Here is a 21,824-nt window from a genome sequence, read left to right on the forward strand (position 1 = left end):
GATCCTGAAGAAGACCCCAGCAGAGGGGTCGAAACGTCGATTATTTTAGAGGAAATGTGACGTGGCCTAACAACCCAGAAGATTTGAACTTTAGTCAGCTTAAACAGCCGGACAGAACTGGGACACAGGACTCTTTTTGGAAATTTTGACTGTCTAACTAGATAGCTCATTGTTCTTAATTTCCGACAACTTTAATTGCTACCTGTAAAAACTTCTACCGTTTATAAATTCTCCATTGGTTTTCAAATTGCGTGGAATAATATCTACCGCAAATATTAAGTAGCCTGCATCATAAAGGACGTCCACTATTAGTTTTCTATCCACGCATTGTCCATGTTTTAATACTGCTTGCTGTTTTAGATTGTAAGTCATTTTTATGTGCAGCACCCTCACTTTCAGGCTTCTACATTCGGTGCACTAGCCCCATTTTCTCCAGCGCCATCCTGCTGGGTTTCGGATGTCATTGCCAACGCAGATTTTGTCGTGGCTGCTTGCCTAGATCACTGTCCCTTATGGACACGCACGCATCGCATCCAGCAGTTGATAATAGGGGACGTTTTTATTGGTGCTTATATAAATTTTCGCACGCTTTGCAGGGCTTATTTTATTCTCTCCTCACCAAATACTCGTTTCATTTTTTTTAGGGACATCCCCTTTTATCAATTTGATAAACGCTTCTGGCGGCTTTTAATTTATCAGTGACGTAAAGAACGCGAACGGGAACGGGCTTCAGGACAGCACAAGATAATTCTGTATACAAAATTTATGTAAGTAGCTAATGTATAGTTCTTTTCTACTAGATATAACAATATCTGTTAAGCCAGTGAAAAAGGAAAAAATGTAAAATATTTACTTTCTAATGTCTGTTTACATGCCCTGAAGACGTGCCTAAATTGTGCAATCGGTCGTGGTTTTCGTAAAAACTTCCTACAGCCAGGGCGGTATTTTTTGCCTTCTCATACAATAAATGGAAGCCTAAGACTACAGCCAAAACAGAAACAAGACTGAAATTCTACAAAGTAATGGCTATGCCATCTTTTCTGTATGTGTCTGAAACGTGGAGTTTGACAAAAGGAGACGAAAACAAGGTGCAGGCTGCAGAAACGACATTCTCAAGAACAGTAAAAGAGATAAAACTGCAAACGAAAAATAGCGGAAAAAGTAGGAGTAAATTTTTTGGAAGGAAAAATTGTGAACTGTAGAAATGATTGGAGACAGCATGTTCATAGAATGCCGAAGGAGAGGCTCAAGAAGAGTGCTGTGCTACAGGACTAAGCGAAGAAAGGAGTCGGGAGGTCCAAGGAAAAGATGGAGCGATATATTCTGAAGCCGGAACAGGCAACATTTGCTAATACGCGGAGAGCAGAAGAATAAAAAGAAAGAAAAGACTGGATGCCCTTCGAACGTGATTTTATTTGAAAGGAAATTACTGCGGAAAAGACAAGAGGTTGGTGCTACTTTGAAAATCTCAGGAGAACGACGATATTCTGGAAATATCAGAAAATGATGTACGACGTGCAATACAGAATATGAAGCTTGCAACGACAAGACTCGCCCTTTATATCGTGACAAGAAAAAGGAGCGGAATAAATATAGTTTAAAAATTTTAATGTGCAGTAAAGCTGTGAAGTAAATAAATACCCGTAAAAAGCAGTAGGGAGACGCGACAATTTTCCACTATACCAGAGGCCGATGCTAGCATAAAAATGTTCCACTGGACTCGCATTCGGGAGGACGACTGTTCAATCCCGCGTCCGACCATCCTTATTTAGGTTTTCCGTGATTTCCCTAAATCGCTCCAGGCAAATGCCGGGATGGTTCCTTTGAAAGGGCACGGCCGACTTCCTTCCCCGTCCTTCCCTAATCCGATGAGACCGATGACCTCGCTGTCTGGTCTCCTTCCCCAAACAACCCAACCGATAAAAATGTTCAGATTTTCCATCCTCCAGAAACTAAAACATGCTGGAAGGACTATGGAAGCATAATGACGATAACTATATAGAACACGACTGGCTAACAAGAACTAACGTTTCCTCCGTATTCGTATCCAGGTAATGCTCATTATTCGTGTTTGTAAGAGACGACGCGCCACACGATTGCCTTTCTGGCGCCCTGCAGCAGACGGCTGTTACGAGCGCGAATTGCCTTTTATTTACGGGACGACCTGCCGACTTTCGTAACGGGACTGTGATGGCCTTGCGCTGACGTCCCCCGGCCGGAAATTGCTTCAGAACAGAATGGACAAGCGAACAGCGGCGGGTATTGTAGTACAACAAAAAGAGGCAGTGCGTCGATCGCGGTGCCGGCACTGGGATGTGCGTGCCGTGTGTTTACTGCAGGTGGAGGAGTCAAGGCGGTGGTCTTTCCACTGTGTGAACTCTCACATTCGGGGTCTACCGAGCGTGAAGGTCGTGGAAAATCGTTATTTCCCACAATTGTACTACCTAAGTCACTCTCCGAGAGGCAGCGCTGGACTCACTGAGAGACTGCGGTGCAAATCGTTGTTGGCTGCCCCACCACAAGGGCCGTCAGATGGCAACACTTTTGCCTATGCAAACATGAAACACGAGCGACCTTCTGTAAAACGGTACTGACATTTGTTGAAACGTGGGTTTTAAGTTTATAATTAAAGTATTTTATACAATGACGCGGTGCGACACGCAGAAGAATATTAATCATCACTCTGCTCATAATTTGCCCATTGCGGACAACGATAGTACCATCACTCTGAAATAACACCTTAGCTTATTTCTAATTATATTGGTTAAATAAAGGTCACCTAATTTTGGGAAAAGTTGTGGGAAGTAGGGATCATAAAAGGAAGTCGATATCACGACCACCAAACATTTATTCACATTCAAAACAGTTATTTGATCTTATTGCAATATAAATCTTGAAAAAAAAAAAAAAAAAGAAAGAAAACTAACATGAAATACTGGAGCAAATTGTGTGGGATTTCGACTGCTATCGTAAGAGAGACTCAAAGAAAGAGAAGATCAGACTTCGGCATTCGTGCACCTTGAATTTTGAAATAAAGAGGAGAAATAACCCATTGAACTCCGCCTCCAAGTTAAATATGAGTTACTCATGGTATGGACTCAGAACTATGAAAATAACACCACAAGCTATTAAAAAAGCGACACATACATCTTCAAATTGCACCGTTAGCACCCAGTGACAGACACATACCGAATGATAAGAATAGAAAGGGGTCTGTTGTCAGCTCATACCTTTCTGGAGGGGCGACAGAGCTCATGCGACAAACGAGAAAGTGCCTCCAAGCATGAAAAAGAGGGAAAAGTTGCAGAAGTGTGCACTATGTTCCACAACAAAATCCTTATTTTTTCCAACCGAAATCGGTCGAGGAAAAAATGTGTTGGATCACGTATTGAACGCCCCTCGAAGTTTTACTGGTACTGCCCTCGAAGTGTCGTGATTTACCAGGTCAGGTGACCAGTTCGCTTTACTGGGTAATACAGTATCTTTGCATTGATACCAACTGCATGTGAGGAATCCTCACATATCAGATTAGGCTTAAAGAAGGTAACGATTATTGAGAAAGTAGATACCATTGTAGATAAGCAGGAGCCGGGTGTGAATACTGAGGATTTCGTGAGCTGCGTACAGGATGCGCAAAGAACAAGTGTTTTGACGGGCTACCAATAATTCAGTATATTCTGAACCTTGGACGATGTGTTAAATCTGAAGTTTTGGCAGTCATCGTTTCTGAGTCTTAGGCAGATTTTCAGAAAGTGGTCTTATATGGAGTGCGTCACAGGGCTATGGGAACGGTTACGCTTTTAAGCTGTTCGCATGCAAACTGCAAAGAAAATTACATTGGGATGTAAAACCTGCGAGCAGAGAGTAAGGTCATCATCGCACGTTTTTACGTGTTCCAGACAACTGTAGATAGGAGGCGTGACATTGTTGAGCATTATGACCGTCTGAAATGTCTTACATATCCATTAGGAGCTCCAACAGGACTTGAAATCTCATGTGAAAGCACTTGCAAAACGCCGTCAGAAGTAATCGAGAATTGGCAGTATTAATGATTATACGTACTCCCTTCTCAGTTCCAGAGGAAAGGCAATTGTATTTATGCCCCGTGTGTATAGACAAGGCAGAAAGACTGACAAGTCAGACCGGGTGTAAAGGAATGTCTACTATTCATTAAAATAATTATTTTGCATGACTTTTCTGCAGTTGTACGAATTTTGACAATAAAGAACTACAGATATTATGCGCTATCAACTACATTGAAACAATCGCCACTCACTTGCTGATTGTTTCGTTGAATGACAGACTACAAATTTTGAGGCGATTTGAATATTTAGATGAAAAATGATCATGATATGAGTAGAAGAGTATGTACACGCATCTCGTAACTTTTAGTGTCGACATCATGTGAACTCACCTATTGTACAGTAAGAACACCTATTGTACAGTAAGAACCGTGGCAAGGTGCTAAGACCACGCAGCTACCCCGCGAGGGCTTCCATTCAGTAAAAATGTTTATAAACACTCGATATTTTACTGCTATTTTCCATCATGATAGTGTCACGCTGTACCGTAACACGGCTGGTCCTATACAGTCGACCTTTTTCTTTGCAGTGTTTACTCACCTGATTACATTTATAAATTTGAATATGTATTTGATTTAATACACATATAGGCTTCAGTACGTAAGGGGGCAATCAAAAAATTCCTGTTCGAAGGACGTACAGTTCAGAATAGGTATGCCAGTGAGGCAAAATTGACGCGAGCATTGAGGCGATCATCCCTACGTCGCTTCAGGTTGAAGATATTCTGTTTAGTAAAGTACTGTGTGCTGTTGCGTGAAGAAGTCCGTAATTGTATGCTGCCCATCCTCATTCGACAGGAATCTTCGACCCCCCAAGGGTCTTTTTAAGGAGACCGAAGGCGTGATAACCGCATGGAGAGGGATCATGCCTTCTGCGTTTCGACATTTACGATATGGGGACGTACGTTATTGTGAAGCAGCAGCAACCGTTGTCGTAGTGGTAGTTTTTATTAGAAATGTTGGCCCACACACATTGTACCTTCTCTAATGCATTGTTACCTGTCTGTTCTTTTGCAGCCGAGAAAAAAATAACAGTTCGTTGGTCCTGTTTGGACGTATTTGGTAATAACGCTACCATAGTTCACGTTTACCACACGCAACTCGGAAAGACACGAATGCTTCACTAATCTCTTACCTACATGTCGGTGTTCGCATACTTGCATCAGAGTTGCTCCTCGATGGTCATACGCTGCAGCAATCCCGTCAAAAGGAAAATTTTCGATCGTGCCTTATATTGGAGAAATTAGAAGTAAACAACTGAAACACAGATATTCAAAGAAATATCAACAAACGCGACTTCAGCAGTTCACTTCCGATAAATCGACAGCTTTGGCATTAAATAAAAAACGCCAAAAAAATATTGCCATTTTGATATTGTTATTTTTGTAATTAGAGAAATGGAACAAAGTTCAGGGGAAAGTGAGTACGAAAAATTACAATTTATTTCCAGTGTTTGACCTCGCAATATAATTTGTCAGTTTGTCCTAATAGCTTAAATACCCTGAAGTTGTAATCTACACTAACCCTGGAATGTCACAGGAGAAAGAAACAAGACATGGAAGGGTCTGCTCGATATCTTTCAGAAAACTTGTGGTAGTTGACTTTGAGACGATATTTCAAATATCTCATCTCAGATACATAGGATCAATCAGTTTAGAGGGATAAATTATAAACCTTATTAAGACATGGAAGTTGCAGGCAGATTGAAATTGTGTGTCAGACAGAGCTCGAACGCCGGCCGGAATGGCCGTGCGGTTCTAGGCGCTGCAGTCTGGAACCGAGCGACCACTACGGTCGCAGGTTCGAATCGTGCCTCGGGCATGGATGTGTGTGATGTCCTTAGGTTAGTTAGGTTTAAGTAGTTCTAAGTTCAAGGCGACTGATGACCTCAGCAATTAAGTCGCATGGTGCTCAGAGCCATTTTTTTTTTAACCAGAGCTCGAACTTTGAAATTCTGCATTAAGTGGATAAGTAATATACAGAGTGAGGTATCCAAGTACGACCGACGAGCTTCCCGCAGTCTTACTTCCACCAGGACCTCATATTGAACATCCTATGTTAACAGACGTTCTTCCGCATATCTTATGGAACTAGCATTTCTGGGACAAAGAATATTTTCACAAACTCAAATACCCAACAAATCGAAATAAACATTCTGAAAACTGATATTGTAGATGGCATTCAACAGAAGACGTGTAAAGTCAAAACACAAGTGGATAACCATCATCTTGGAACAGCTGAATACTAGAAATAATAGAAAATAATATGTAATTGAAAACCGGGAAAAAATATAGGTACTTTAGTTTTTCATATTCAAGAGAAAAAAAGTATTTTACTAAGACAGTTCTCGGAACATTTGTTCTGGAATTTTTACGGTTGTGTCTGCTGGTAGTGGGTGAACGTGCAGGCGATAACGAGAGCCAGTTTGTTGTTAAGATTATTTCTTTCCAGTCATAAGCAAATCGTTAAACAGTGTGTCTGCAGCAAACAGACAACAAATAGCAGGCACTGAACCTTGTATCCAGTCGAGCTGGCTTGGGTGCATCGATACAAGCGATTCTCGTGGATGCGAGCGGTGGTGTACATATTTTCTACCTCTGCACTGCAACAGTCGGCTCCTGCTTGGTCGGTATGGGAGAACAGCAAAGTGTTTACCAACAGCGAGAACCAAGCAGGACAGCCCAACTGTAGAGGGCGGATCTTGCCAGGGTGATGAACGCAGACTTGCAGCCTGGGGAACGGTTAGAGTGGGAGCGGGCGGAGTCGGACCCCTCGGTGTGCGTACCTGGGAGGACGCCGCTTCGTGCCCCAAACACTGAGGTGGCCGCAGAACGCATGCTGTTAATGGTCTAGGCAGTCAGGCAGTGGTTGGAGGTTCGAGGCCCGGTGACGGTGGTGACAACTGTGTCACAAGTGAGGCGTCGCCTGGCTGAAGTGAGTGTCCAACATAGCCCAGCTATACCGATTATGATTGCATCTGTTGAACGTTGTCTGCAACGACCGAGTGGGCATCGTAACATACCCCCGCGACTCTGATGACGACTGCTATATAAATGTAGCTGTCTGGAGCTGACCGTACACAAGACGTACCATCGCCGCATTCCCCTGTGTCGATGAACCATCTGGCCAGCACGGAAACTTCTTGAAGGTTTGGTCAGCGTCCTGGGCGATCTTTGCCTTGCTGGAGGAGGCTGGAGTGTGGATGCTGCTGCCGCTGAGTGGGATTCCTGTGTCAGCGGGTCCTTGATTTGAGCAGTAGTAACTTCGACACTGGGTCAGTTCTTTGGCCTACATTGTTACAAAACTACTCGTAACTCATGATTTCTTTTCTTCAAATTTTTTGTTAAAGTAGTCCTCAGATTCAGGAAGTATCATTATGGTTCCATTCAGATCGTCCCTTTCGTAATCCTAATTAAGTTGATTAGATGAGATGATCATCTGCTGCGCTTGAAATGTCGAATTACAGGAACATGTAAATTACATTGTGTCTGCAACAGAAACAGCCATATTATTCCATCGATTCTGTGCTTCAAAAAGCGCATTCGTGCAAAACTCAGTTGAGAAGTCACCACAAGCACTTGGAAGAGCCAGGTACCCAGCTAAAGGATATCCCATGAATTTATTGTAAAACATGTGCGTCACTCCATTTCCACCCTGCGAAAAATAGGAAGTGTGTCATTGTTGCACATACCAAAGCGGCTTTTGAGCAGGTTCTCGGTCGAGAACATTCAGCTATGAAAGATATATGAATGGTGTTCCTGTCGACGTTGCATGAAGGTTTTCTGACAAATATGTCAGAAAGAACAGCGTGACTAAGGTCAATCTGTCTCTCTCTCTCTCTCTCTCTCTTCTCTCTCTCCCTCTCTCCCCCTTGACAAATTTACTTATTTAACCCTCAGTTTGGAAACGGCACGCAGAAGGTCGAGGGGGAGCAATGATTAAAGCGTTGGACTCATATCATCATGTAGCGGGACTGCACTCTTGGTCTAATGTCTTTGATTAGTAATCAAAGCTTCCTCGGTCCCGAGTTTGAAACCCGCCACCTCTTGAATTTTGATTTATAATCACCAGTGGCGGCCGTAGACTTCCGGCGTAGGAAGTCACCCTCATTCCGTCAACGGCCTTGTCAAAGAGGACGGAGGAGCGGAGAGAGGCTCAGGGCACTTTATCCTTGGGGTGGGAAACTGCCCCAAAAGGCGAAAGAAATGGCAGTGATCAGCGGCATACAGATGCAGAAGGCAATTGGAACGACTATATTAAAGACACATAATGTGTATCCACAGCACATATCGCCTGTAACTGAAAAAGTGTCATGATGATCTCTCCATTGGCAAAACATTCCTGAATAGAACCGCGTTCGGATCTTTGGGGGAGGACTGCCAGGGGGAAGTTGACCATAAGAAAAACATTGAATAACCAACGAAAGGACAATGTTCAACGAATCGGGGCGTGGAATGTCAGGAGCTTGAATGTGGTAGGGAAGCTAAAAAGCACGAAAATGGAAATAAGAAGACTCAACCTATATATAGCAGCGGTCAGTGAAGTGAAATGAGAAGTTGACAAGGATTTGTGGTCAGATGAGTATAGGATAATATCAACAGCAACAGAAATTAGTATACTCGGAATAGGACTCATTATGAATAGGAAGATACGGCAGAGAGTATGTTACTGTGAACAATTCAGTGATAGGGTTGTTCTTATCAGAATCGACAGCAAACAAACGTCGACAACGATAGTTCAGGTATACATGCTGACGTCGTAAGCTGAAGAGACAGAGAAAGTATACGAGGATATTGAAAGGGTAATACAGTATGGAGAGGGAGATGAAAATCTAATAGTTATGGGGGACTGGAATGCAGTTGTGTGGGAAGGAGTAGAAAATTAGGTTACAGGAGAGTATGGGCTTAGTACAAAGAATGGGAGAGGAGAAAGAGTGATTGAGTTCTGTAATAAATTGCAGCTAGTAATAGTGAATACTCTCTTCAAGAATCACAAGAGGAGGAGATATACTTGGAAAAGGCCGGAGTCAGATAGTGAATTGTAAGGCCTACTCAGGAACAGATATAGATTGAGTCACAACGTAGTAGTGATGAAGAGTAGGCTGAAGTTAATAGATTAGTCAGGAAGAATCAATACGCAAAGAAGTGGGATACAGATGTACTAATGAACGACGAGTCATGCTTGAAGTTATCTAAGGTTATAGGTACAGCCATAAGGAATAGCTCAGTAAGCAGTGAAGTTGAAGAGGAATGGACATATCTGAAAAGAGCAATCACGAAGTCAGAAAGAAAAACTACGAAGAAATCAAGTGCAACAGAAGAAATACTTCAGTTGATCGGTGAATGAAGGAAGTACAAAAATATTCAGGGAAATTCAGGAATACAGAAATACAAGTCACTGAGCAATGAAATAAACAGGAAGTGCAGGGAAGCTACTTTGAAATGGTTGCATGAAAAATATGAAGTAATCGAAGAAGAAATGATTATCTGAAGGACTGACTCAGCATGTAGGAAAGTGAAAAGAAAATCAAAGGGTGGTAACATAAGAGGGCAACAGGATTCCATTGTTAAATGCAGAGGAGAGAGACGATAGGGGCAAGAGCACAATGAAGGCCTGTATGAAGTGGTATACTTGTCTGATATGATAAAAGGAGAAACATGAGTCGATTTAGAAGAGATAGAGGAGTAAGTATTAAAATCAGAATTTAAAAGAGCTTTGGAAGACTTAAGATCAAATAAGGCAGAAGGGATAGATAACATTCCATCAGATTTTCTAAAATCACTGGGGGAAGTGGCAACAAAACGATTATTCACGTTGTTGTGTGCAATGTGTGAGTCTGGCGACACACCACCTGACTTCCGGAAAAATATCATCCACATGATTCCGAAGACTGCAAGATGACGACGAGTTTGGCTTTAAGAAAGGTAAATGCTGTTCTGACGCTGCAGTTGATAACAGAGGCAAGACTAAAGAAAAATCAAGACACGTTCATAGGATTTGTCAACAATCTAAAGTGGTCCAAGATACTCGAAATTCTGAGAAAAACAGGGGTGAGCTATAGGGAGGGAGAGGTAATATACAATGTGTACAAGATCAAAGAGGGAAAAAGAAGACTGGACGACCAAGAACAAAGTGCTCGGATTAAAAAGAGTGTAAGGCAGGGATGAAGTCTTTTGACCATACTGTTTAATCTGTACATCGAAGATGCAATGATGGAAATGATAGAAAGTTTCAGGAGTGGTATAAAAATTCAAGGTGAAAGATCAGTGATATGATTCGCTGACCATATTTTTATCCTGAGTGAAAGTGAAGGAGAATTACATGAATACAGAACATGGATTGAGAGAAAATCGAAGAAAGACAAAAGCAATAAGAAGTAGCCGAAATGAGAACCGCGGAAACTTAACATCAGCATTGATGGTTATGAAGCAGATGTAGATAAATTACTTTTGAATGCATTACGGGAACAGCAGTGATTCTCCAACAGAAAGAGGTTCCTACTCAATGGTCTGAAGATGACCACAGTAGTGGTCGAAACCGGTCACCTTGTTAAATAAATCGTGATCAAGACTGTTTTTAATAGTAATTAGATGTAGATAAGTAATTCTGCTACCTAGGCAGTAAAATAACTAATGACGAACAGAGTGAGGAGGACACCAAAAAAGACAATCAGTGACAAAGAGGGTATCCCTGGGCAAGAGAATACCACTAATATCAGATGTGGACCTTAATTTGAGGAAGAAATTTCTGGAGCACAGCATTATATGGTAATGAAGTATGGACTGTAGGAAAACTGGAACATAAGAGGATCGAAGCATTTGAGGTGTTGGAAATCAGGTGGACTGATAAGGTTAGGAATGAGGAGGATCTGCGCAGAATCTGAGAGCAAAGTAATATGTGGAGAACACTGATAAGGGGAAGGGACAGGATGGTAGGACATCTTTTAAGACATCAGGGAATGACTTCCATGGTACAAGAGGGAGCTAAAGAGGGCAAAGACTGTAGAGAAAGACAGAGGTTGGAATACATCCAGCAAATAATTGAGGGCGTAGGTTGCAAGTGCTACTTTGTGATGAAGATGTTGGCACAGGAGAGAAAGTCGTACCGGGCCGCATGAAACCGGTCAGAAGATTGATGAATCAAAAAAAGTGGGTTTAAAAACTGCCGACTAGGTATGTCCGACACAGGTTTTCTGCTGAATTGCTATACCATGCAGGCGCATTTCGAAATAGTACCTAATTCACGTCCATTTTCCCCCTAGAAGCCTCCCTTACATTAGTAAGACCTGCTGGACTGCTATTGGAAGTCCGCAAGTTCGTCACACTTAGCATAAAGTGAATCTGTTTGAGCTCCTATCTGGACTCTTGTTCAGATGGTTGTCCCTGTGTCGCAGCAGGTGTCCCAGTCCACTGGCCCGTGGCGTTGATGATACTGCGTGTTGTGATATCGTACGAAGAGGAGTCTGGCAGCGAATGGACTGTTCACTGTTAAATAACGTCACAAATCACTTAAAGAATGCCACAAGTTTCCTGCTGGGCTCCAATCTAGGTTTACTGCATACTTCAGCCAGCCGGGGTGGTCGTGAGGTTCTAGGCGCTACAGTCTGGAACCGCGTGACCGCTACGGTCGCAGGTTCGAATTCTGACTCGGGCATGGATGTGTGTGTTGTCCTTAGGTTAGTTAGGTTTAAGTAATTCTCAGTTCTAGAGGACTGATGACCTCAGAAGTTAAGTCCCATAGTGCTCAGAGCCATTTGAACCATTCTGCATACTTCACTATATACAGATGTTGCACCATTTGCCATAATCCAACACATAAATTAAACAGTATATTAAGATATTACAATTATTTATACACACTCTCGATCGATTCTCGCGACAACATCGCAATTCGACTGCAATTTACCGCGGAGTGTTTCAATTTTTAACTGTTCTTTAGAAGTTTTTGACTCATGACTCACTGTGGCCAGGCAACAGAGTTCTTGAGCTGCTAGCAGCAAATATTCTTATCGACCAGTCTGCGCCTGGAGTTCGTTTTTCTTCCTTATATGGCAGGGCTCCTCTCAGTCAATAGGACATGAACATCCAGTTCCACGCCACCTGGCTGTCACGTGTACAGTCCCACGCCACTGAAAATTACATCATCCCCTTCTGCAGTGACCCAAGCTGGGTACCACTGCGCAATATTGCGCTATCCTATGCATAGAATATTGTGTGAAGTGTATATCATATCGCAAATTGGTGTTACACTCCACTCTTTTCTGCAGCACGTGCCCTCGATAAAACATAAATTTATAAAACTAAATCCGATCATTATTTTATTTTTTAATTGTTTTGTTTTAACATAAGGACTTTATGTTTTTGATGTAACACATACAGCGGGCGACACCTCCTACTCTGCCTGCCCACAGTCTTTTATAACTCCTGACCTAATTTTTGGACGTAAATGAGTTACGGAGGCTGTGCACAGCACATAAAACTTACGAGTTGCTCTGCAACAGCTGTGGATGTCATATACACTATTATATTTATCACATGCATGTTTCAGTTTACTTACGTCAGATCAAACTTAGCATGTCTTCTTTTGTTATAATGGATGTGAGGATGTTTAGAACATGAACGAAACTAGTTACTATTATGAAGACAATGTGACAATGGGCTGCTATAAAAGAGGTGTCAGAGGAATAATTCAATTGTTACAAAAAATGGTTCAAATGACTAAGGACTATGGGACTTAACATCTGAGGTCATCAGTCCCCTAGACTTAGAACTACGTAAACCTAACTAACCTAAGGACATCAAACACATCCACGCCCAAGCCAGGATTGGGAACCTGCCACCGTAGTAGCTGCGTGGTTCCGGACTGAAGCGCCTAGAACCGCTCGGCCACAGCGGGCGGCAATTCAGTTGTTGCGGATTTATCTCCACCTAATATCATATCAAGATTCCATATTATGAAGATAAATGCAAAGTCTGTGGTGCGCGTCCGTGGCCGGACTGTTGTCCTGACTGCAGGTAGAGCGCAGCCTTTCCACTGGCCGCGACACTAGGAGGGGGAGGGCTGGTTGATCCCGCGACCTGGCTGCCCTTTACACCTGGCAAAGATGCCTCGTACTCACTGACGTCAGACTGAATGGACCTGCGGCCGTCCTGGGGAGACTGTAACGAGGAAAAATTCCCGTCGCTGCCAGAGACCGAACCTATGGTGACGTGGGGTCTGAAAACAATCCTGTTAGGATTGCCATTTGAACGCTAGAGCCAGCCAAGATGTGCTTACGTTACACTTGCCTGTACTATACTTATCGTACTCAGTAGTCTTGCATTGCTGTAGCTGAATAGTTCGTAAACACTAACAGTTACTAGACTCTGATCTAGCTGCCTGCCTTATACTGAAAAAAAAAATCAGAAAGGCATTTTATTACACAATTTAACAGTCTGTTTGAGGCAACATGTGCGATTGATCACAGTACAATGCATTAAGCTTAGAAAGATGTCAATATTTTTTGTAAATAACTTCGTGGCCAACAGCCAGCGCAACATACTCTGAACACTAAAAACCTGCACCTAGAAAAGGAGAGCGAAGAGAAGCTTTAGTCCAACGTCGCATTCATACTGACCACACTTACCTCTCTCTCTCTCTCTCTTACACACACACACACACACACAGACACACACACACACACACGCACACGCGTAGGCGCACACTCCTCAGCGGCTCTACGTAGAACCCCTGACAGTCCGCCACATCCATGGAGCATGTCGAGATTCACTTTACCAGCAACATACATTATGTCTTGACGAATCACTGCCACAGATCCTAGCTAGTGATGCAGCGAAAGAAACTCGCATTTTAACATTCCTATGGGAAAATGGATATTACCATTGATTGAAAATATTCGTTTCAGCAGTTGGCTCATGGGATGGAATTGGTGAGGGGACAACACTTGCCACTACTTTTGTCCCCGAACGGGGGTGGGCAGGGGGGGGGGGGGGAGGTGGCGGAATGGCGGAATCCAATCACAGCTTCACTCTACTCCACGCACAAACCTCAAGTCTTACCTCCCTATATTTGAAACCGGATTATCTGTCCTTATGGTCCATAATACACAGAATAACTTTTCCATTTTGTGGTATCCTCTCCTAATTTGAATGGACAGGCGGAGGGAAGGGAGTCGTGGGGTACACCTTCCACTCCAGTTCTTATTCTGGAGGAACTTTTCCTGTGATATTACTTCCACTACTCTCCCTTCACTTATTTATGTTCTACACCTTATTTTCCGACAGTCATTTCGCTACTCTTCTATTGCCTCTTTGATTATGGGACAGAAGGGACTAATAACAACGCTACTGAGTTGCTGAGAATACTCATTCATCGTCATGATCACACCACCATCATCATCTAAATACAAGGGTAATCCCAAAGGTAAGGTCTCCTATTTTTTATAAGTAGATAGACCTGTTTATTTCTACGATGGTTTACATCAGCTTACAGCTTGAAGATTTAGCTACTTTTCGACATAATCACCATTTCTCTCGATGCATTTTTGTAGACGCTGTGGCAGTTTTTGTATGCCCATGTCATTCCAGCTTGCCGCCTTGCTGTTCAGAAAGTTATGAACCTCTTCTTTCACCTCGTCGTCGGAGCTGAATCGCTTTCCGGCCAAATGTTCTCGTCACCCGTGACAATTGAGTCCACAAAGTTGTCCTGTTCAGCTGCAAGGCGATGAAGAAATGCGCGGGAAGCATCAATTCGTTGTCGCATGTGGTCTTCAGTCAGCATGCGTGGCACCCATCTTGCGCAAACTTCCGGTAGTTCAATGTTTCCGTTAAAATTCTGTGAGCGATGGTTCGGGAAACCTGAGGAACCAACGTGCAGTGATCATCTAGGGTGATCCGTCGATCTTCACGCATGCTTTGCTCAACCTTCAACACTGTCTCCTCAGAGATTGTCGGTCTCACGCTCCTTTGTTCGTCGTGAATTTCGGTCCGACCAGCTGCAAATTCTCTACACCACTTATGACCATTTTTAACTCCATGCACGACACACCATACACTTCCGTCAATTGGCGATGGATTTCAATCGGCGCAGTGCCCTTTGCCTTCAAAAACAGAATAACTGTCCGCAATTCGCACTTGGCGGTAACATCCAACGGGAGCTCCTTTCTCAACGGCTGAGCGCCTCGGCGTGGTGTGCGCATGTTTACACACAGCGCGTGAAGCACTCTTCATAACAGTGTGACCAACTTTCACACAAATAGAGTTCTGTAGTTATAAAAAAATAGGAGACCTTACTTTTGGGATTACCCTCGTAATTACATGTAATCCCAAAAGTAAGGTCTCCAATTTTTTTATAAGTACAGAACTCTGTTTGTGTGGCAGTTGGTCACACTGGTATGAAGAGTGCTTCATATTGTGTCAGAAGTTGTGTTGGCTTTCTTGCACGGTGCTCCGCCGTACTCTGGAAGAGGTATCATCGCAGGATGGCAGGCGGGAAGACGCAGTGCCCCGGCGGGCAGCGCTGCTGGAGGGCCATTTACGCGCGCCGCGCGCGGCATCAGAATGCGCGCTGCAGATGACGGACCGCCCTGGCGCGCCGTATCCTCGAGGTGGCACTTGCCGCGCGCTCGCTGCCGCATTATTTCGTCACGGCACGCGCGAGGGCCATAAAATGTTAATTCTTACAGCACAGCGTGGACCCGGACACGGGCGACTGCGCCCGCTGGCTGCCCCCACGCTCAACCACCGTCTCAGAATTGGCCATTGCGCCGTTAAGCTCACATCGTATTTTACTCAAAGAAAATTGCTTTTTGTTTCGCTCTAGAATACGGCTACCCACGTTTTAAGCACAGTGCGCCAGAAAATTGCAGTTGCTACATAAAAACAACCCAAGTCTCTGTAAGGCATTTCAGAGACGCTGCAGGTAAACAAGTTACGAACGATTTATCTAAGTTGCTGTTTTTAATATCTAGGTGGCGTAAGGAAGTGATAAGCGAAAGGCACATATAATATTTAAAAAATATACCTTAACTAATCAGATTACACTACTTATTGTCTTATCGCTGTAACGCCATGGTCTGAGTTTTAGCGTAAAAGTAGTAAGAAGTGATAGTCACGAAAAGGATTACATTAGCCGCCATGCTGTCCATGTGGGATAGAACAGTGTAAACACACAGGCAAGCCGTTGCTTCGCGAGGGCAATCGACAGCAGCAGAAAACAGCATAACGCAGCAATGGCCGCCGAAATGAGCGAGGCGATTTGATGCTGGCGGCTTCGAGCAACGCACACGTATTGTGAAGATGCTTCAGAAACTCAAATGGGAAACCCTGGAGGTAAGGCGATGTTCTTCTCGAGCAACAGTATTGAGAAAATTTAGGGACTCGGCGCCTGAAGCTTACTGTACAACAATTTCACTGCTTCCAACTTACATTTGCTTCGCTTAACAACCACAGACATAAGGTACGAAAAATTAGGGCTCATATAGATCGTCGTTTTTCCCTCGCACTATTTGCGAGTGGAACAGGAAAAGAAATGACTCGTAGTCGTACAGGATACCTTCCGACACGCACCGTACGATGGCTTGCGGTGTATATAGTTGTTGATGTAGATCCAGGGCTAGTCTCTGTTATGAACGACGTGACTAGCCGTGAGTTTTAGGGAAACAAATGTGCTAGGGACAAAAAATGGTTCAAATGGCTCTGATCACTATGGGACTGAGGTCATCAGTCCCATATATCTTAGAAACGTAACTAACCTAAGGACATCGCAAACATGCATGCCCGAGGCAGGATTCGAACCTGCGATCGTAGCGGTCGCGCGGTTCCAGACTGAAGAGCCTAGAACCGCTCGGCCACACCAGCCGGCTGCTAGGGACAGACATAAATTGAAGTATCTACGCGAGCAGAATAGAAATGTCAAAACACGTGTCCGAAAACAATTTATTGGACTCACCAAAACAAAACAATAATACAATCTCCAAAAGAACAACAGACTTGATCCCAGCTGCGGATCGTCACAAATATAAAATAACAAATACGATCCGACTCCTTACGGGGAGAGGTCACAATACAACAATTCTTCAATGTCAAGATGTTCGTCGACTGTACCAAGTCCATCTGGAAGAGGTCAGCCAACTAGAAGTGGTGTCTCACCGTGGCTGCCTGGGTGGCAGCTCTGTATACGGTGCGTCGAACCACCCTTTGCCGGCAGTGCGCCGCCTTATAAAGCCAGTTTGGCGGATGTATCTCCTGGAACTATTTGCGATCCTGTGCCTGGCGTATCAAAGTAGTTCCTGGGCTAGCTGCGACCTCTGGTGAAACTGTTCTGCAGGCTCCGCGAACGGGTAGCGGTCCTTGGCGGCCGTTGGTGGAGACCTGGTGTTGTGTTGTGTTGTGGCCGCGGGTAAATATTTTTGTTGACAACACAGACAACGTAGGTTTTCCTGGTGAATACACGCCCTATGATGCAGGCATCTCAAGTTGGTTGGACATGAAGTGGGATGCAGATGGCGCTATGATGTATGAAGTGGGCGGCCACAGCATAAATAGCGCTGTATCTTGAGGAAGTGCAGATTCTTCATTGATTGGTCATCGTTGCCGAGCTCTGCAGCACCATCACGACACCGGGGCCACAGTGAGCCACGAGGCGAGAGAGCATCGCCAGCAGCAGCCATGGATTCGACTCCGGGCTGCACCAGCTGCCTTCATTGTTGACTTCTTGGTGGGACTCAGCACCCCAGTGCCGTCAGCTTGCCGCTGTCTCCTGTTACCGCCAGCATTGAGTTACAAGGGGCAATTGTCCGCCCCGGTAGCTGAGTGGTCAGCGTGACAGACTGTCAATCCTAAGGGCCCGGGTTCGATTCCCGGCGGGGTCGGAAATTTTCTCCGCTCAGGGACTGGGTGTTGTGTTGTCCTAATCATCATCATTTCATCCTCATCGGCGCGCAGGTCGCCGAAGTGGCGTCAAACCGAAAGACCTGCACCAGGCGAACGGTCTACCCGACGGGAGGCCCTAGCCACACGACATTTCCAAGGGGCAATTCATGGCACACAGCCAGTCACAGTCGGATTCCCACTCATGGCCATCGGGGTAAGTCCCAAGCAGAGCTGTCTCCTTGGTTGTCGCAGTGAATGCATGTGGACCAGAGGGGGCCATCCATGAGCTCTAACATGGAAATTAAGCGTTTCCGGACACATGTCCACATAACATCTTTTCTTTATTTGTATGTGAGGAATGTTTCCTGAAAGTTTGGCCGTACCTTCTTGTAACACCCTGTATAGAGGGTCTATACAGGGGCGATGTTCTTGAGGATAATATTATGGAAATGGAAGAGGAGGTAGATGAAGATGAAATGGGAGATATGATACTGCGTGAAGAGTTTGACAGAGCACTGAAAGATCTCAGTCGAAACAAGGCCCCGGGAGTAGACAGCATTACATTAGAACTATTGACAGCCTTGGGACGATAAATAGTTCGGACAAGAAGAGAATAGAAGCTTTCGAAATGTGGTGCTACAGAAGAATGCTGAAGATTAGATGGGTAGATAACTAATGAGGAGGTATTGAATAGAACTAGGGAGAAAGGAGTTTGTGGCACAACTTGACTAGAAGAAGGGATCGGTTGGTAGGACGTGTTCTGAGGCATCATGGGATCACCAATTTAGTATTGGAGGGCAGCGTGGAGGGTAAAAATCGTAGAGTGAGACCAAGAGGTGAATATACTTAGCAGATTCAGAAGGATGTAGGCAGCAGAACGCACTGGGAGATGAAGCAGCTTGCACAGGATAGAGTAGCATGGAGAGCTGCATCAAACCAGTCTCAGGACTGAAGACCACAACAACAATAACAGTAACCATTGTTATTTACAATACAGTCTTGAAGCTTGGCATAGCTGTACTATTTCATGAATGTAATCGAGTGCTGTAATTAGTACTTTCTATTACAAATAGAAGCGAACGGCCTTGCCGCAATGGTGACACTGGTTCCCATCAGATCACCGAAGCTAAGTGCTGTCGGGCTTGGCTAGTATTTGGATGGGTGACCATCCAATGTGTTGACCGCTGTTGGCAAGTGGGACGCACATAGCCCTTGTGAGAGAAACTGAGGAGCTACTTGACCGAGAAGTAGTGGCTCCGGTCACAGAAACCGGTAACGGCTGGGAGAGCCCCTCTGTAACCGCATCCAGTGGCATCTAAAGGCGGTCAGTCAGTACCGTTAGGGTGTCCTGATACCTGTTCGGATGGAGTTTGGTGTAATTACAAGGACAGACGATACTTAATTACCGTTTTCGTTCCAAATTTCGTTTTTAGTAAATAACTTGAAAACTGGTAGAGGTACGTGTCACATGTTTAATGTTTTTACATGAAACTGAGGCTACATACAAATTTTCAGCTTTCTGACTCTAATATTTAGGGGCTTCAATTTGTCGTAAAACGCCGATTTTAACCAAAATATTGCTCCGATCAAGTTGTAACTTTTAATTCTGATATGCATTTGCATATTCTGACCAGTTTTTATCTTTCTAGCTTTATTATTTTTTCTTAAGATCATATATTTTGCCTAACATATTCATTCGATCATTCTGAGACTTTACACATTAATATATTTAAGCGTACACTGACGAAGTTTGTGAAAGGTATTTTAATTTTTAATTTCACTCTTAAATTATGGTGCAGTCCTTCGTATGGTGAGGAGGTGCGTTATGATGACGTGGTGCTGGTGGTAGTGAACTGGGGTAGCCCCGGCGCACTGGCTCGCTCTGTCCGTCGTACAGTGATAGCCTACAGCGCTTGTTTCGCCTCACTACAGAAAAAAAATGAACAGGTATTTATCATAGAAAATTTAACGTAGTTAAAGTTGTACTGGAATACGTAGTTGTCGAGTTATTCAAGAAAAACGCACTTAAGTGATCTTCAAACGCACCGTATCTGTCAGAATTTGTAGTATGTTTTTTACGGCTCTCCCTCTACACTGTAGAAATATTTGCGACTGCACGCGCTATTTCCCACATTCGACCTTTTTTGATCGTCAACAAATGGCCTTGTACGCCACCGGCTTAATCGAGTACTTACAAATTGTAAAACCGGCATTTGTGTAAATTTTACCGAACAATTTTGTGAATATTAACAGCATAAAATAAACAATTACATGGTTGTATTCGTCAGGTCTTCTGACTAAGCAACTGCTGTGCTTGTAAGGTTTAAGTCTGGATGGAATTTTCAACGTCATCTGCTTTACCTTAATCCTTACAGGAATCGTTTATCGTTCATTACCCTTACACGTGCGTTTAAATGAATAATGTTAACGAAATAGTTGGTTATGCTGCTGGCATCATTAGAGACCAAAGCAGGTCGAATATCGGGAATAGCTCGTGAAGTCGGAAATTGTTGTGGTAGGAGGGAGCGGAACGGACAACACACTACATATCCTGACAGGTGAGGGATGAGTGTTGCGTGGAGGTGCGTTTGAAGGTCGCTAAGGTTTTCTTAAATAACTCGAAAGCCGTGGCCTCCAGCGAAAACGTATGCCAGTACAAAATTTAGTACATTAAACCTCTTACAAAAAGGTCCCGCTCATATTTTGTGTAGGACTAATAGTTTGCATGCAGGGAGTGAGAGAATATGAAAATCTCGCCCGTAGTTAAGAAGGCCAGCTATAGCATTGCTGTTGCATAAAACGACACCAGTAGGGGGGAGCTGAATCACCAATGTAGGGGGAGGAGAGGAGAATGGGGAATCAGCCTGGTTTTTTATTTTTGGGTGCAGCGGTCAAAGCACGCCATGAAAAACTACAACGCTAACAAAATGAAACAGTGAGAAGGATATACCACGTTCCACAGAACTTTCCCTCCCATTACTTACACTGAGAACAAAGGGTGATAGGCAGATTACAGGAATACACGAAGTAATTATGCCCGCATCTCGTGGTCGTGCGGTAGCGTTCTCGCTTCCCACGCCCGGGTTCCCGGGTTCGATTCCCGGCGGGGTCAGGGATTTTCTCTGCCTCGTGATGGCTGGGTGTTGTGTGCTGTCCTTAGGTAGTTCTAAGTTCTAGGGGACTTATGACCACAGCAGTTGAGTCCCATAGTGCTCAGAGCCATTTGATTTGAAGTAATTATGCAGTAAACTTCAACAGTATAAAAATGCGTCACTGTGAAAGCATAATGAAAATACTGATGCTTTCAGCGGCACGGGAAGCTAGTGGTAGTGGTAAGCTTCCACGGGACGAAACTGCTGAGGTCATCGGAACCTATGCTTACACACTACTCAGTCTAACTTAAACTAACTTACGCTAAGGACAACACACACACATACTCGAAGGAGGACTCGAACCTCCGACGGGAGGAGACGCGCGAACCATGGCGAGGCGCCCAAGACCGCGAGGCTACCCCGCAAGGCAAGTGAGGCTAGTGGATCGTCAGTAAGCCCACCACGAGATAACAACAATGTCAAATACCGGCACTGTAGCGAGAGGACACACACGAGCACGCTATGCTACATATACACCAAACTTAAGTTCAAGGTAAAATACTGCAACCCTCCGTTACTAGCATAGCTGTCTAGAGAAAGGCAGGCAACAGCGTGATAGAGAAATCCTCTGACATAAGTTACAAGTACTGTTGGCCTGGAGGGCGGGAACGAGAATTTTGTAAACGGTAAATTCTGGAAACTGTCTCTGCCAAAACAGGTCTACAGAGGTCACTGAGAAAACGCAGTTCATGGAAAGGAAGAACAACAATCCATACACAA

The 21,824-nt window shown here is 44.1% G+C and overlaps 1 protein-coding gene across 1 annotated transcript in view; it reads right to left on the reverse strand.

The window, feature by feature from the left end:
• The window catches only part of LOC124560170 (proline-rich protein 2-like), a 43,729-nt gene extending 27,888 nt beyond the window's left edge, over window positions 1-15,841 (reverse strand). Inside the window, exon 1 of the mRNA XM_047130922.1 lies at window positions 15,763-15,841. Within this exon, the coding sequence (XP_046986878.1) occupies window positions 15,763-15,841 (79 nt within the window). The remainder of the gene's footprint in view (window positions 1-15,762) is intronic.
• Window positions 15,842-21,824: the final 5,983 nt, after the last annotated feature.

This window comes from Schistocerca americana, chromosome 1 (assembly GCF_021461395.2).
Source record: "Schistocerca americana isolate TAMUIC-IGC-003095 chromosome 1, iqSchAmer2.1, whole genome shotgun sequence".
In the NCBI taxonomy this organism is placed as follows: domain Eukaryota; kingdom Metazoa; phylum Arthropoda; class Insecta; order Orthoptera; family Acrididae; genus Schistocerca; species Schistocerca americana.